Source organism: Chenopodium quinoa, unplaced genomic scaffold, assembly GCF_001683475.1.
Source record: "Chenopodium quinoa cultivar QQ74 unplaced genomic scaffold, ASM168347v1, whole genome shotgun sequence".
NCBI classification, from domain to species: Eukaryota; Viridiplantae; Streptophyta; class Magnoliopsida; order Caryophyllales; family Amaranthaceae; genus Chenopodium; species Chenopodium quinoa.
The window spans coordinates 234,388-248,976 of record NW_018744369.1 but is presented as its reverse complement, the minus strand read 5'-3'; the positions used below and the strand labels follow the sequence as shown (position 1 = coordinate 248,976).

Genomic DNA, 14,589 nt, shown 5'->3' with positions numbered 1-14,589 from the left:
ACCCAAAAACACAAAAAGCCCAAACCCATTTAGGGTATTGAATCCAAATTAAACCTAGAAAATAAGTTTGGTTTTCGGGTGGTTTTGGGTGGGGTTAAAGGTTCCTGGGCCGCGCGAAAAGGGGAGGAGAGTCGTCGGAGAAGGAGGTTAGATTTCGGGTTGGTTAGTGTTGCGGTCGCCGGTGGCCGTTAGGTGGTGAAATGGGACGTTTGAAGATGCGGGGAAAGAGAGAAGGTGAGGCGGAGGATGTTGGGCGTCGCCGAATGAGGGTGGGGGAGGTCGGGCGTCGCCGGCCGATAGTGGGGGAGGTCGGGCGACTTTGGCCGAGGCCTGGCCGCCGGCAGGGGGAGGGGCTGCCGGTGGCTAGGTTGGGTGGGGGAAGGGCCGGTTTGATTTTATTATTTTAAAATAAAATATTTTTATAATAATTTAATTATTAAAAAAATAAAAACTAACTATAGTTAAGAATCTTTATTAAAATAACACTTATCAATGGTAACCAATAATTTAGGTTTACCAAAGATAATAAGAATTTTTGCAATTTACCACTGAGAAAAGTAAAAATTAGAGGTTTATCAAAGAGAATTTCCCAATTTTTTTCCCCCTCTTATAGTAAGTTTTTTTATGTGATTGTACAAAATTACCCTTACTTTTTTTTAACACCCTAATTAAATTACTAATTTTATCTTATTAACTTAAGCATTATCATAAATTAACCTAATCATTTCTACCAAAATAATTTCCCTTCTATCTAAATTCATTACCTTCTTTATCAATCACCACCACCAATCTCCTATCTCTTCGTCACCAAGAACTTCTTTACCGCTGTTTATCAACCACCACCACCACCACCGATCTCCCATCTCTGTTTATCAACCACCACCACCACCACCACCGGCGATCTCTTATCTCTGTTTATCAACTCACTACCACTGTCCCGTTGCTTGTGGCCGCCACCGTTTTCTCTCTCTTCTTTTTCTTGTTGTTTCGTCGTTGCCGGTGAAGCTCAAATTTGAATGTTTTATGGTCAAATTTACCCATGAAAACTCTAGATCTAGAGTTTTGATGGTTACATTTGACCAATTAAAGCTTTAATTGATGAATTAGTTTGTCATTTACAATCTTTGGCTCATATATTTAGGGTTCCATTTCTCTCAGGGGATGGATTTTGGGTTCTCTTTGTTCGTGGATTGTGGGCGAAATTGGGGTTGTGGGTTTTGTGGTTCGACATCGGGGTTGTGGGTTTTTATGGTTCGAAATTTGGTTCGTGGGTGGTGGTGGGTTGTGGTTGTTGGGTGATTTTGGGTGGTTCGAATTTTCTGGGTTCGAAATTTGGTTTGTGGGTGGTGGTGGGTTGTAGTTGTTGGGTGGGTTTGGGTGTTGTTGGTTGGTTCGAATTTTCTGGGTTTATGGTGCTGTTGGGTGGTGGTGGTGGTATGGTGCTAGGTGGTGGTGCTTGTAGGTTGTGGCGGTGGTGCTGATGGGTGCTTGGTGGTTATGTTTGATTTTGTTTTTTGTTTTTTTTTGGGTTGGATTAATACTAAACACATGCCCTTATTTTTCATTAATTACACTTGCCATCTTTTGCCTAGGAGTCCGCAATCACCCCATTTGTTGCGAGTAACTTGAAACGGAGGGAGTATGTTAGACCAATAAAATTGCAACACGTGTCATATTAACTTGTTTAGCAGGTTGTCAACCGGTCATGACTCATTAAATGATAATACCCTATAAAAGTCGACTTATTTTAGTTAATCAAAAGGTTGACTTATTTTGAGCTAACCGGATAAAGGTTAGCTTATTTTTGACAAATTTTCTTTTTATTTTTTATTTTGAAGGAGCTAAAGCCGAGATGGGTTTTCCTTAGGGTGAGAAACAATTATTTTTTTTTAAAAAAAAAAAAAGCAAAAGATGTGATCATTAATGCTAAATCAATTATCAACTGAGACAAACTCTATTCAAAATATATAAACTTACCCATTGTGCTCCATTCCAAGCTCTTTAACTTCCCATTTAGCATTGGCGATACGCTCAACATACCTAGAAAACATTTGCCGTGAATAAAGCTAATGATGAAAGAATATATGTGTACACAACACTAAAATAGCGTAAATACGTTGATATACTACAGCCATAACAAAGAAGATTCATGCAATTAATGATGGCCCTGAGGCTCAGACAATTAATGATGGCCCTGAGGCTCCTGAATGGAAAATGTCACCTTGGTTTGCATGTATTCGGAGAATTGGGACAGAATCATATTGTTCCCCTGTCCCCCCCCCCCCCAACAATGCCTGATTAAAAATAAAAAATTATATGCTCTGATTATAAGTTTTTATTCTTTGAAAAAAAGGTGGCGGGGGGGCATGTCAGTTGTGTACAGTAGATGACATGTGAACGCATAAGGACCTTTAAAACCCTAAAAACTATGTTTACAGTCAACTTTTGAGCCATTTGATGAAAACTACCTTGAAAAACATTATTAATATTAATAAACTTGTATTATATGTGCTTACATAACTTATTTTAAAAATTTAATCAAATCACAAAAAAGCTAAAGTAAGGTATATAACTTATCTCAATATATACTTATCCAGACATTATCTCATTATGATGCTTTCTTGCAATATAACTTTAAAAATTGCCAAGTAGCTGATCCAATTGCTTTCAAATGCCACTATATACTTATCTAATTTTCCTGTAATTAACTCACCATGGCTTCCAACATGTTGGTTCAGAAATAATAGAAATGAAGATGACATAAAGTTAATGTTCGACAGAAAATGCTAAGCATCAATATAAGGGAGAAGGGCATTTAAGGTAATAGTACTATATACTATAGTTATTAGTGGCTTGAAAGTAATGTAGTTAGGTAGGACGGAAGCTATAGGTAGAACAGTATAGGCAGAGGTAAGATGTGTAATATATTATGAGAGTTTTGATTAGTTTTTATAGTGCTTAATTGGGAGAGTATCGAGCCTCTCAATAGCTTGGAAATCCTTAACTTCACAATTACATTTGATTAATCAAAACACTTGATTACTGCCTTTAATGTTGTCTAAGCTAAGTTAATTCATAGCATTAAACTTCGAACATTGTTCCAAAAATGATCCCGCTGGACCCAACTCTTAATGCCATTATAAACATCTTAGAAATAAAATTCAGACTTAAAGTTAAATGTTACCACAGTAAATCTCTCTCCATGTTAACCCAGTATCCTAACAACCAACATTCACATCAATAATCAAGTGATGTAACAATACTTAAAATAAAAGGGCAGCGATATAGCAAGCCAACATTATTCTTCATTAGTCTAAGCTTTTACTACCTCGTTAACACCTCACACTTTTCAATAATGTCCTCATATAACTTTTCAGCTACTCATGCCAAGTTTCTCTTTATATTTCCTAAATAAGGACCCACACCCATCCACCCAACTCTCTGCATTTTCAATCACAATCAATACAAACAAGTAGATGTTGACTTATATGCAGAGCATATCTGGCTCCAGCAATTTTTTCTTCAATCTTATAGCTTCCACAAGACATAGGCTCACTTAGTCATTAGACAATTTAAATTTGTTTTAAAATATAATAAAATTGAAAATTAATAAAAAAAACATCACAGCATGAATGTCACCATACAATATCAAGGATGATGATGATATCTATATTCCTAAAATCCTTCCTAAATTTGCATTAAATTTGCTATCAAAAAAAAAAATTACTTCCTCCGGTTTTTTTATATATACATACTTGCAACACGCCTTTTTGACACGCTATGAGAGATTGAGAGGAAATGAAACTAAGTAAACAGACGAACTAAGCTATAAAATTTATACCATAGCAACTTATCACTTTCTTCTTATCGGTTGTAAAATTGTCAATTAATTTGTCCGTTTACCTAGCCCAATATCTCCCTTTATGTGCATGCCAAAGCGGTGTGTTGCAAGTGAATAAAAATGGAGGAAATATTTACTCTTCAAAAATAGAGCATGGCATAGGTTTGACCTAGTATATATATATCAGATATCCCATCAATACACGACGTTCAAGATTCTAGATCTTAATTATAAAGGGTGCAAAGGCCACCAGTGTGTTGTGTGCATAATTCATTAAACCCTAGGAGCAAGGCAAAGGCGCACGCCTTTTGTAGGCAAGGGGCACTTTAATAATATAAATAAATAAATATACTAATTCCTATTAAAAAAAAAAAAAAGTTTGAAACTAGAATATGGGTTTCTTCAAATGGAATTGGGGGATATGGGGTTTCTCTCTCCTATATTTAAAAAGATTATCTTACACATTAGCTATTGACACGTTACTATATAAGCCGAATATAAGGCCCTAAGGCGCAGAAGAAGTAACCTAGAAAACTAGAACATAGGCGCGTGCCTTTTGCAGGTCTTTGCACCTCACAGACCTTAGGCGCCAACTCTCCTACCTGATTTTGCCTTGCGCCTAGGCGCGCCTAAGGCTAGCTTTTTAAAACAAGTTTTAGATGCTTATCTTTTACAAAATTCACGAGTCTTGGATGTAACAGCAATAGTTCATTTAGAAGAGTCCAATGTAATTTGAAGATTTTAAAAACCAAATCTCTGCTTTTCCAGGGATAAAGCTGTTTGCATCCAAACCCTACTGAAGCCTCGAAGTGGAGCCCAAGCATGCAGTAGTTTTAGACTTTTAGACAACACATACCTTCACTGGTAACTACAGAACTACTACTTGTTCCTCGGTACTTTTAAGGAGACATGTAAAGGATAAACAGTCACTTATGCAATGATTCCATTTCCATGTCACTTAGCAAAGCAATTATCCCTAGCAATTCATCCCCCAACACATCCAAAAATATAAAGCAATCAAAGACATTACAGATAACAAGAACTGGCAAAACATTTATCGAGGCCAACTGAGCAAAATACAACTGAAACACAATAACTTATCTATATAATACACTTAAAGATCTACTAGTAAATTTTTTTAAGAATTATGGATGTCTTACCCATTGATGTGAAGAAGCAATCTTGCAGTTGATCTATAGATGTGCTCTGTGAGGTCCGGAACAGAATCAACCTGGATCAAAAATATCATATATCATAATCAATTACAGAAGTGACTTAGAAAATTAGATGCCAACAATTGTATTAAAAAATACTAGAGACAAATTAATAATCATTTTCAGCAGCAAATTAGAAAGTGAGGATTTCACAATAAGGTTCATGTTATCAAATTGCCAATAAAAAGATGTCCAGATTTTACAGATCACTGTGACACAAGTTAAAAAAATATAAAATAAAATATGCCATCATGTAGCAACATGTTTATAAAGCGTATTAAGATCAATCTCAGTTCAAGCTGCTTGTGGAACAGAAACGTCCATACCAGAAACACAAAAAAATCTTCAACTACAGTTGGATTATTTTGCAAAAGCATGGACTGAAGATGAGCCTTTGACCTACGCAATATGCTCGCAACAAGAGATACTGTATCAACAGCTGCACAAGTTTCCTGCACATCAAAAGGACCACTCTTTTAACAGAGAAATGCAAACTGCAGATTGTCTTTTGACATAAAAAAAAATATGCATTTTTCAGCCGGAAGGCCATTTATTAAGCTATATTGTGTCGAAAAAAAAGGGGGGAATATAACCTTCATCCAAAACATGTGTCATTTACAGACAGAATACATTCAGACTGGCTAGGTTCATGATATAAGACAGCAATACAAAACAGAATAATGAATCTAGGGTGTATAAAGAAAGATATATGAGCAGTTAAGAAAACTGACATGCTCAGAGTGAATCCCTTAGCAATACAGATATCTAGTAGTACAACAACCTTCTAATCCTTAACAAGGCTAGAGAGAAAAAACAATAGCACCACAGACCACAATGAGTTTAAAACTTCAGTTCACAGGTCACAGCAGCGAACAAGATAAAGTGTTCACGGTACAACTGATACTAGGGACATTTAACCTTAAGGCTAGAGATGATTTACCTACGATGGAAGAATTCTAGGAGCTACATTTCATCTATGCTTAATATAAATTCACAGTGTAATTGAAAACATCTTATTATTTCAGCCAACCTTCATAGAGGATCCCCCAACCCCTAAGGATGTGGAAGAGGTATTTGAGGAATTAGAAACTTGTTTGTGGATCTTCTCTATTTCAGCCACAGGAATATACATAAACAATGATAAAAGATTAGTGGCCCTACTAAGCAAACACCTTGAGTCCTGGAGATTGGCCGAAATTTGTGCCAGGAGGAACTGTAGGTGTAAGATCCATGTTTTTGGATGATGAATTTAGAGACACAGGCATCGATATTGAAGAATAATGCAGATTAGGCTTTAACCATTGTTCACAGTCTTGAGTTATTCTGTTAACAGCTGTCTTCAGACGATCTGCAAACCATACCAATACGAATGACCTGAGTTACTTGACACATGATAAAAGTCATAAAACTGAAGGCACTGGAGAAGATGAGGAATGGTAATCTTCAAGATGGACATCAAATAATTTAGGAAACAATATAGAAAGCAGAAACTTACGATTAAGAGTCTCGGCATCACCTCTTCCGTTTGCACAGCTGTCTTGATGGCCAAATGTGTCAAAGACAAAGTAATAATAGATCTCAAAAAATTGGCATAATCCCTACAAAAGGTAACCATGTGAAACAAAAAGTATTAATTAAAACTTTAAAACATAAAGAAAAATGAATACAGAAAAACAAGACACAAAATGAAAACTGAAGATTTTCGAAGCCTAGAATTACATAGTTTAGCAATGAAGCAAATCTACAGATATGGATATACTTGCCTTGAATAATTCAACATTAACAATTTCTAACTTCTGCATAAGCCTAGCATATTTGTCCATGAACCTGTAAAAGTTAAGCTTAGCAAATTGCATCTTTTATGTCTGCATGTTTCAAAATCTCAAGACAAACTTATCTTTACCTCAAGAGACAAAGTGAAGATCCTGTTTGTGCTGCAGCCTCATCATCTCTCCATTGTGAAGAGTGATTGCGCGGAAGGTGGGGCTTAGATATTCGGCTAGGGAGTTGACTATCTTCATCAATGAAGTCAGCAAGAAGATCTTCGTTTTCATCATCTAGAATAGAAGCCCGACCATTGGAATGATTTATGTTAATTTCAACATGAGTAACCTTCTCAGTAGTATCAGATCCAGTAGCTGAATTATCAGGTTCTACAGAACCTGATGTTCCGTCAACAAATGGAGATGATGTATGACAGTTTGTAGGAGAGGAAACTTTCGTTAAGAAAGGGTTTCCAGTTTTAATCCAATGAGAAAATCCACTCTTTCGAGACCCAAATTCACCAGAAGGCACTAATTTGTTAGATTGATGTAGCCCAGCATTCATTGAGCCAAAATCTAAGGAAGAAATTAAAGGTGCTCCATCACCAACAAGACCAGCAAAACTGACAACTTGAATAGCATCACGAGGCAATTTCTGCCAACTTTCCTTTTCCAAAACCATCTTTAATGCCTGATAATATGGAAAAATGAATCATTGCAGCATAGAGAGCACAATCATACAGAGTGTCAGAGTATAAATGATTAAAATGACATAAAATAGAAAAAGTTCTGTCCCAAAAGCAATTACGTAAACATGTGAACAATGTGATTTAATATATATGTTAAGGAAAAGTACAATCCATGGACAAGATGTCTTTACAGTTGATATGAGAAAACATAAATGAAGCAAAGAACCATAGACATACCCTTGCAAAAAGTTTCACAAAAGCACTGAAGTACTCCCATTTTAACAGCTTTAATATAACACATAACCTGCTTTTTGATGCAACACCCTTTTCAAAGTTTCCACATTTCATCATTTGACCATGTAAAAGGTATGCTAGACTAATTATTAATTACGAAAGATCTTGTCAAAAAAAATATTTACAAAAGATATTCTATCCATTCCTTGTCCTATTTCAAAATACTGCATTTTCTTGTCTCTCTCATTATACATCAGCTCTGTAAGTTCATGACAAAAAAAAAATAACTTAGGGTAAAGTTCCAAGTCCTGCAAGTGGTCTAAACTCTTTAAAGCATTGTCAATAACTTAGAGGGAAAGAGGATGTTTATTTCATCGTTTGAGACATCCAAACATAGTAATGTGGATTTTAATTTTGGGACGGAGGGAGTAAACATAAGAATCATTTGAATTTTACACCCTCTGCCCTCTGTTTTCTTAGAGAAACACTTTGTTTTTTAAGATGCTCGCATACTCTACTAGTCTACTTTCTCTATTTTTGGTGCATTATACTTGAGGAGAAATAAATTCATGTGAGAGCAAACTTACATATATATTCTGCTTATGAAAGTTACTAAAGTAATTTTCACATGCAGCCTTCAGTTTTTTCCTGAACTCAGAAGCTTCAGCACCACAGAATGATTCCCCAGCTAAAACATATACATTTAAATCCTCATAATTTTTGAGAAATTGGTGAATGCTTGTTGAACAAAATGCAGCTGATGAAAGCAATACTGATACACGACTTGTCATAAGCTGCCAAAAATTTTTACATCCCCTCTGAAGAGACTGAGAAACAAGAGCTGTTGCATCCCTTCGCAGTTCATACCAAGGAGATCCACTATTGGACACAGCATCATCATCCAGTGGCAAATTAGACAAGTCGTTGGAATTTTCAGGAAGGGAGCCATTAGTACCAGAAGCATCAGTAGAACTGCTTGCATATTCACCAGTAGAAGAACGTTCCAACATCTCAGCAGCGGCAACTGAAGATCCATTATCTACTCTATACTCATAAGCTCCTGAACCTAAACTCATTGATTGAACCTCTACTGGTTTCTGAGAATTATCAAATTGCTCATTCGAGTTATCTTGCACCCTGGAAACAGGAAACTGAAACAAAATCTCAGCAAATTATAAACATATACGTCAAAGAGCAGACATCAAACGAAATTATTTTGTGGCAGCTACTTTCTCTTTGTATTGAAATGCACCATTTTCTCTCTCTTCTTTTTGGTAGTAACATGGACATTTTTGGTATCCCCACCTTTAACTCCATTTCTTATATCTTGTGCCTAAAGCAAATGGTGCAATTTCTAAAATGGGGAAAGTACAACAAAATTAAAAAGCCATTTTAATAATCCAATTACCAAAGAAGAAAAGAAAAGGAAACTAAAAAACGCAGAAGTATTGTTTCATGTGCTGGTTGAAACAGCCAGAACAGAAAGCTGGGAGTTCTATATAGAACGGTGGAAGTATATATCAACTAGCCAACTACAGTAAACTACAGTTCCTATTTAATAAGTGAACTGATGATAAATAACCCCCCCTGTTGTTCATACTATTTTTTTTTATACAACTTTTGTTCATACTATTAGGCGTATTATATCATAGAAAAAATTGTTTGCACAAAACATTTGAGCACATTCCAACTGATTCCCAAAAAATATAAATTTATATTAAATTCGAAATAGTAACTAATCCCAGCATAGAAGTATTGAAAAAACTCATATACGCAAAAAATCTCAAATATCCTTGACCATGAGACATATAATTATCACTATAAAAAAGAACCAGAATTGCAAGAGTAGTTATTAACATTGACATAATAGAGTAAGTGGATCTATTAAGTAGTCATTCTATTGAAAAATCATTATTAATCATCCAAGACCATAAATATTGATAAATAGAATATTATTTATTTGTGGAATAGCCAGCTTCATGGAAAAAAGCATAACTATACTTAATAACAAAATACTCGAAAAAGCCCATATAGTAATCTTTTGTTCGCTTTAATGATGAAATAATTTGATTTTTTATAATTTCTAATTATAACGAGAATTAAATTATCCAAATTCTTCTAATTATAACGAGAATTAAATTATCCAAATTCTTTCGTGTTTTGCCATCCATTTTTATTATCACTTCAAGTCTTAAATTCTTTTTTTGTGCTATGGTTAATTTGTTCAATTTTTGGAAATATTTTCTATTTTGGTAGAAAGTGAGTTCTTTCATCTTGAAATCAAAATAAAAATTATTCATTAATTGAAAAAAACGAAATGGCTCTGCCGGGTATTCATCGAAAGCAATTCCTTTCTTTCGATGAATACCCGGTGGGTTCATTAACAATTTATAGATGAAAATAAAAAGGAAAAAAAAAAGAAAGCATTTATTCCTTTTCTATATCTTGTAACTATACGGAAGAAATCGTTCTATTTGTAAACTTCACCTTCAACAAGCGTAGGTTTGTTTCTATAATATGGAAGCAGAATATTTGTTCTTTATTATCCCGAAGTGTCTCCTTTTCTGATAAGACTAAGAGCAGTAAAAAGAAACTAAATAATAAAGAAAATCAAATCACACCATCTCTGTAATAAGTAAATGCCTCCTTTTCTCCTGAAGTTGTTGGAATTAGTCGTAATAAGATATTGGCCACAATTGAAAAGGTCTTATCAATAAAATTTCCATTTATCCGCGATCTAGGCATAGGTATCAATCCATTCAAAAATTCTTCTCATCACCCCTTAAGTGGGAAAACGATTACACAAATAAAGAATTTGTATAGTACAAAATAACATAAAAACGGATATATATATATATATATATATATATATATATATATATATATAGAGAGAGAGAGAGAGAGAGAGAGAGAGAGAGATAGGGGAGGGATCCGGTGAGAATAGGTCCATATGTGAGAATTCATACTTATATGAGAACTGATTTAAAATTTACAACATGTGAGTTAAAATTTAGAACATGCGAGTTAAAATTAAGAACATGTGACTCAAATTAAAAATTTGAACATATGAATAATAATTTAGAACATTTGTGTGAGTAATATGTTTAGAACATCTGATTTAAGAATTAGAATAAGTGATTAAAAATTTATAAAATTTGTTTTATGAAATTTTAAACATATGAGTAAAATTTAGACATCTGATTTAAGATTATGAACATGTGAATAAAAATTTAAAAAAATAGAACATACGCTTTAAAATCTGAAACATATAACAAAAATCTTAAAACACACGTTTTAAAATTTAGAACATACAAGTTAAAATTTTGGAACGAGTTATTTAAAATTTATGACATCAAACTTAACTAATTTATGGTTTAGAACATATGAGTACTAAATTAGAACATTTGATTTAATTTAGAACACCTAAGGAAAAGTTTAGAACATCATATTTAAAATTTAGAACATACGAGTAAAAATTTAGAACATAAAGAGTGTTTTCACATAAGAAAAATTCTCACATAAGAAAATTTCTCACGAGAGCCTTCCCCTATATATATATATATATATATATATATATATATATATATATATATATATATATATATATATATATATATATATATGTATGTATATATATAAAGATGCATTGACATTTCATACTCGATTTAAGGGCTTTTAAATAATGCACCACGTATTAACATGAGATATCGAATGAAAATTGGACAGAATATTACTACTTATTCTTTCCCAACAGAAATGTATTCCTATATATATGAAAAATTAAAGATTGCTATTATCAATTGATCCAATTATCCATAAAGAAATAGAGGAAACTTTGTGAAATAATTGTTTGAAGAAAAAAATATATATATTTTAAGAGAGAGACAGAGAAAGATATGGATGTCTTCATTTCATTATTTTATTCCTCAATCAATACAACCCTCATAACTTTAAAGTGGGAAAAACTTTAAGAAATCCTATTTAGTCACAAGATTAAGGTGAGCAATCATTGTACAGGTAATTATGTACATAAGCTAGAAAGTATGATCAGTCACAAAATTTAAATTGATTCAGAATGCATGCAAGTTCTTAAAGGGTAGGCAATGATTCAAGTAGGGAGGCAAGATAGTACATTACAAATGCAGCTAAAGAGTTGAAGTTTGTGATAACTCTAACAAAGCTCATGAGATTACTCCTCACAACGAAAATAGACATCAGCACATCACTATTTGCAGAAGGTTTACCTCGTTCTCTGTCTGGAAACTCATTATAGCATGATAAGAGCACATCAGCCTAAAAAGTACAGCTAGTGTTCTTAGCAGACACTGTCGGAACTTAGATTCTGGTATCTGGAGACATAGGTCGCTGTAGGTAAGTCTCGAACTGAATAAACAAGTAGGTAGCGCATCAGAACTTTAAGCAAAAAACACAAAAAACAGAAAGTGACTTGATAAAAACTACTTACCTATATTGAAGACTGTCTGTATCCAGATCCTGCCAAAATTAGTCATTTAAATAAACATACCCTTCAATCACGAAAAATAAAAAACCTGAATAGAAAAAACTGAAAACCAGAAACCTACAACTGAATGCACTTTCATGTTTCTACATTTAAGACTAAGGGAATAATCCACTGGGTGCATGAGGATACTACCTCACCCTCTTATCCCTCCAGCTCTTCTTATATGTGATATGTCTTTGTCTACTTGACTTATTTGGCAATTTGTGATAGGCCTAGCTCACTAGAGGCCCACTATCTTATGGTAATTATCTTAAAAATATGCAACTAATGATTGAGAAGACACATTACAAGAAAAACTCAATTGTATATATGTTTACATTTGCAATAGCTAACAAAATTTTTTAACGAGGGGTCTTACAAAGAACCAGAGGATAGAATCCAACCAGCACAGAAGTAGTTCGAGTTATTAATTAGAAATCTTTAAAGACATGAGAGTAGCCACATCAGAAATGTTGAGAAACACATTCAATATTCAACCCTAAGAGTCATTACCTCTTGAACTGTAGTCTTTAGTACAGAATGAGTCTCTGAAAGGACTTCCTGCATGAAAAAGCTCTGTATCTTTTCAGCAAGACCAGACACATCCCCAATCAATGCATAAGCATCAACCACCTACAATATATGATAAAATTAGATACAGTTAGGTCAGAGAGTAAATACTAGAATCAAGAGTATAGTATCAGTAACAAAATAGACAATGTAGGAGAAATTAAGTAAAAGTTTTGTGTAGAACGGACTCACGTGAGTCCGGTCATACAAACAGAAAAAAAAAAAATTGAGGAAAAAACAAATCTTAATGGTCATAAATTAGATTATAATGGTCAGAAATTAGATTATAATGGTCAGAAATTAGATTATAATGGTCAGATATTAAATTATAAATATCATATACTATACTATAAATTTATAATTGTCAGAAAATATGTTGTATATATCAGAAAATAGGTTAAATATATCAGAAATTAGAATATAATGGTCAGGTATTAAAACCCCTCCTTCCTTCTTCTCTTTCTCTCTCCTCAACAACCACCATCTCTCTCATCCTTCTCTGCAACTCACATTATTAGTTGCTGAAATCATGTAATTTGAATCGATTAGTATTTTGTTGATTAGAGAAAGCGAAGAAGGAAGCGACGAAAGCAGGTGGTTGACGCTGTTAATGGCGGAGTTCAAGAATCATTTCTACATCAAAAGCAAATCGAGCTCGAAATTCAAGCTATTACTCAATTGTTTTACTCTTCAATGGCAGAGTTCAATGGCGGAGTTTGAAATTCGAGCTGTTAATGGCGGAGTTCAATGTTTTACTCATCAATGGTTTTACTCGAAATTCGAGCTTTTACTACATTAACAGAAGGTTAATGGCGGAGTTCAATGTTTTACTCATCAATGGCTTGCTGCTTAGCTTCTTGATCTCTTAATGCCGCAATTAAATTAAGGTCTGGGTTTGGGCTCTTTGGTCGGTGGTGGTGGAGTTATGGTGGTGGTGGACTCACGTGAAACGGACTCACACAAAACCTTCTGAGAAATTAAAAAGAAAAATGATTGAAACAAAAGGAAGGGAAGCAAAGTCCTCAAAAGAATACAAAATTTACAAAATTGTTTGTCAGCCTCATGATCTAGACAAAGAAATCCCACCAGATTTTTTTTTTTTTTCATTATCGCAATGTTTCCCTATCCACCAAAAGAAAAACTGTGAACCATAGTGTGAATTAATTTGAAATCTTCAGCCCAAATTTAAAAATTAAAAATCATGTATTAGTACTTTGCTATAATATACAGCTACTTCAGTTTAGAGGTCTCAAGCAGCCAAGCACTTCATCAATTAGGACTCAATGGTTTTGGTGTGTAATAGTTTACAAGGAAATAATTTTGTGTAAACCTATGAAGCATAAATAATACCATTCTTTTATCAAAGCCACATGAAACCATTAGTAGGGAGAAAATTGGTAAAATATTGTTAAAAATGCCAAAGGACATGGAGCAAGTAATAAAATAAGGCCGCAAAAGGAAAGTGAAGCAAGTAATAAAATACAGAGGGCGTAGTAAATGATAAGATGAAATCAAGCAACAAGGGGCAAGGAATCTTGGAACGAAATTGGTTTAATTTGCCTATAAAACAAAACCACTCACTTTACATCTATAATCATATGATAGCACATTATGTATCTCATGAAAGCCCTCATTGACTTTACTTGACTAGGGTCATGAGGCCGAGATGAGATGCCTTCCTTCATTGGCCTTCAGTACCAAGGACTTTTACTACTGATCAGCAGGTCTTCTAGAATTAGTCTTGAATTAGTAAGGTAATTTACTTGCTTAATGAAGA

The 14,589-nt window shown here is 34.0% G+C and overlaps 1 protein-coding gene across 3 annotated transcripts in view; it reads right to left on the bottom strand.

The window, feature by feature from the left end:
* LOC110696827 (syndetin-like) overlaps positions 1–14,589 on the bottom strand; it is a 32,487-nt gene that overhangs the window by 5,413 nt on the left and 12,485 nt on the right. For 2 of the 3 annotated variants that reach the window (XM_021874157.1, XM_021874158.1), the window contains exons 10-20: positions 12,756–12,875; positions 12,207–12,235; positions 11,986–12,124; positions 8,329–8,892; positions 6,959–7,509; positions 6,819–6,882; positions 6,551–6,653; positions 6,228–6,403; positions 5,382–5,507; positions 5,002–5,072; positions 1,978–2,040 (exon numbers count right to left, since the gene is read on the bottom strand). In XM_021874157.1, coding sequence (XP_021729849.1) covers positions 1,978–2,040; positions 5,002–5,072; positions 5,382–5,507; positions 6,228–6,403; positions 6,551–6,653; positions 6,819–6,882; positions 6,959–7,509; positions 8,329–8,892; positions 11,986–12,124; positions 12,207–12,235; positions 12,756–12,875 — 2,006 coding nt within the window. Of the gene's footprint in view, positions 1–1,977; positions 2,041–5,001; positions 5,073–5,381; positions 5,508–6,216; positions 6,404–6,550; positions 6,654–6,818; positions 6,883–6,958; positions 7,510–8,328; positions 8,893–11,985; positions 12,125–12,206; positions 12,236–12,755; positions 12,876–14,589 lie in introns of those variants that run through there. The other variant, XM_021874159.1, reaches the window with a different exon arrangement.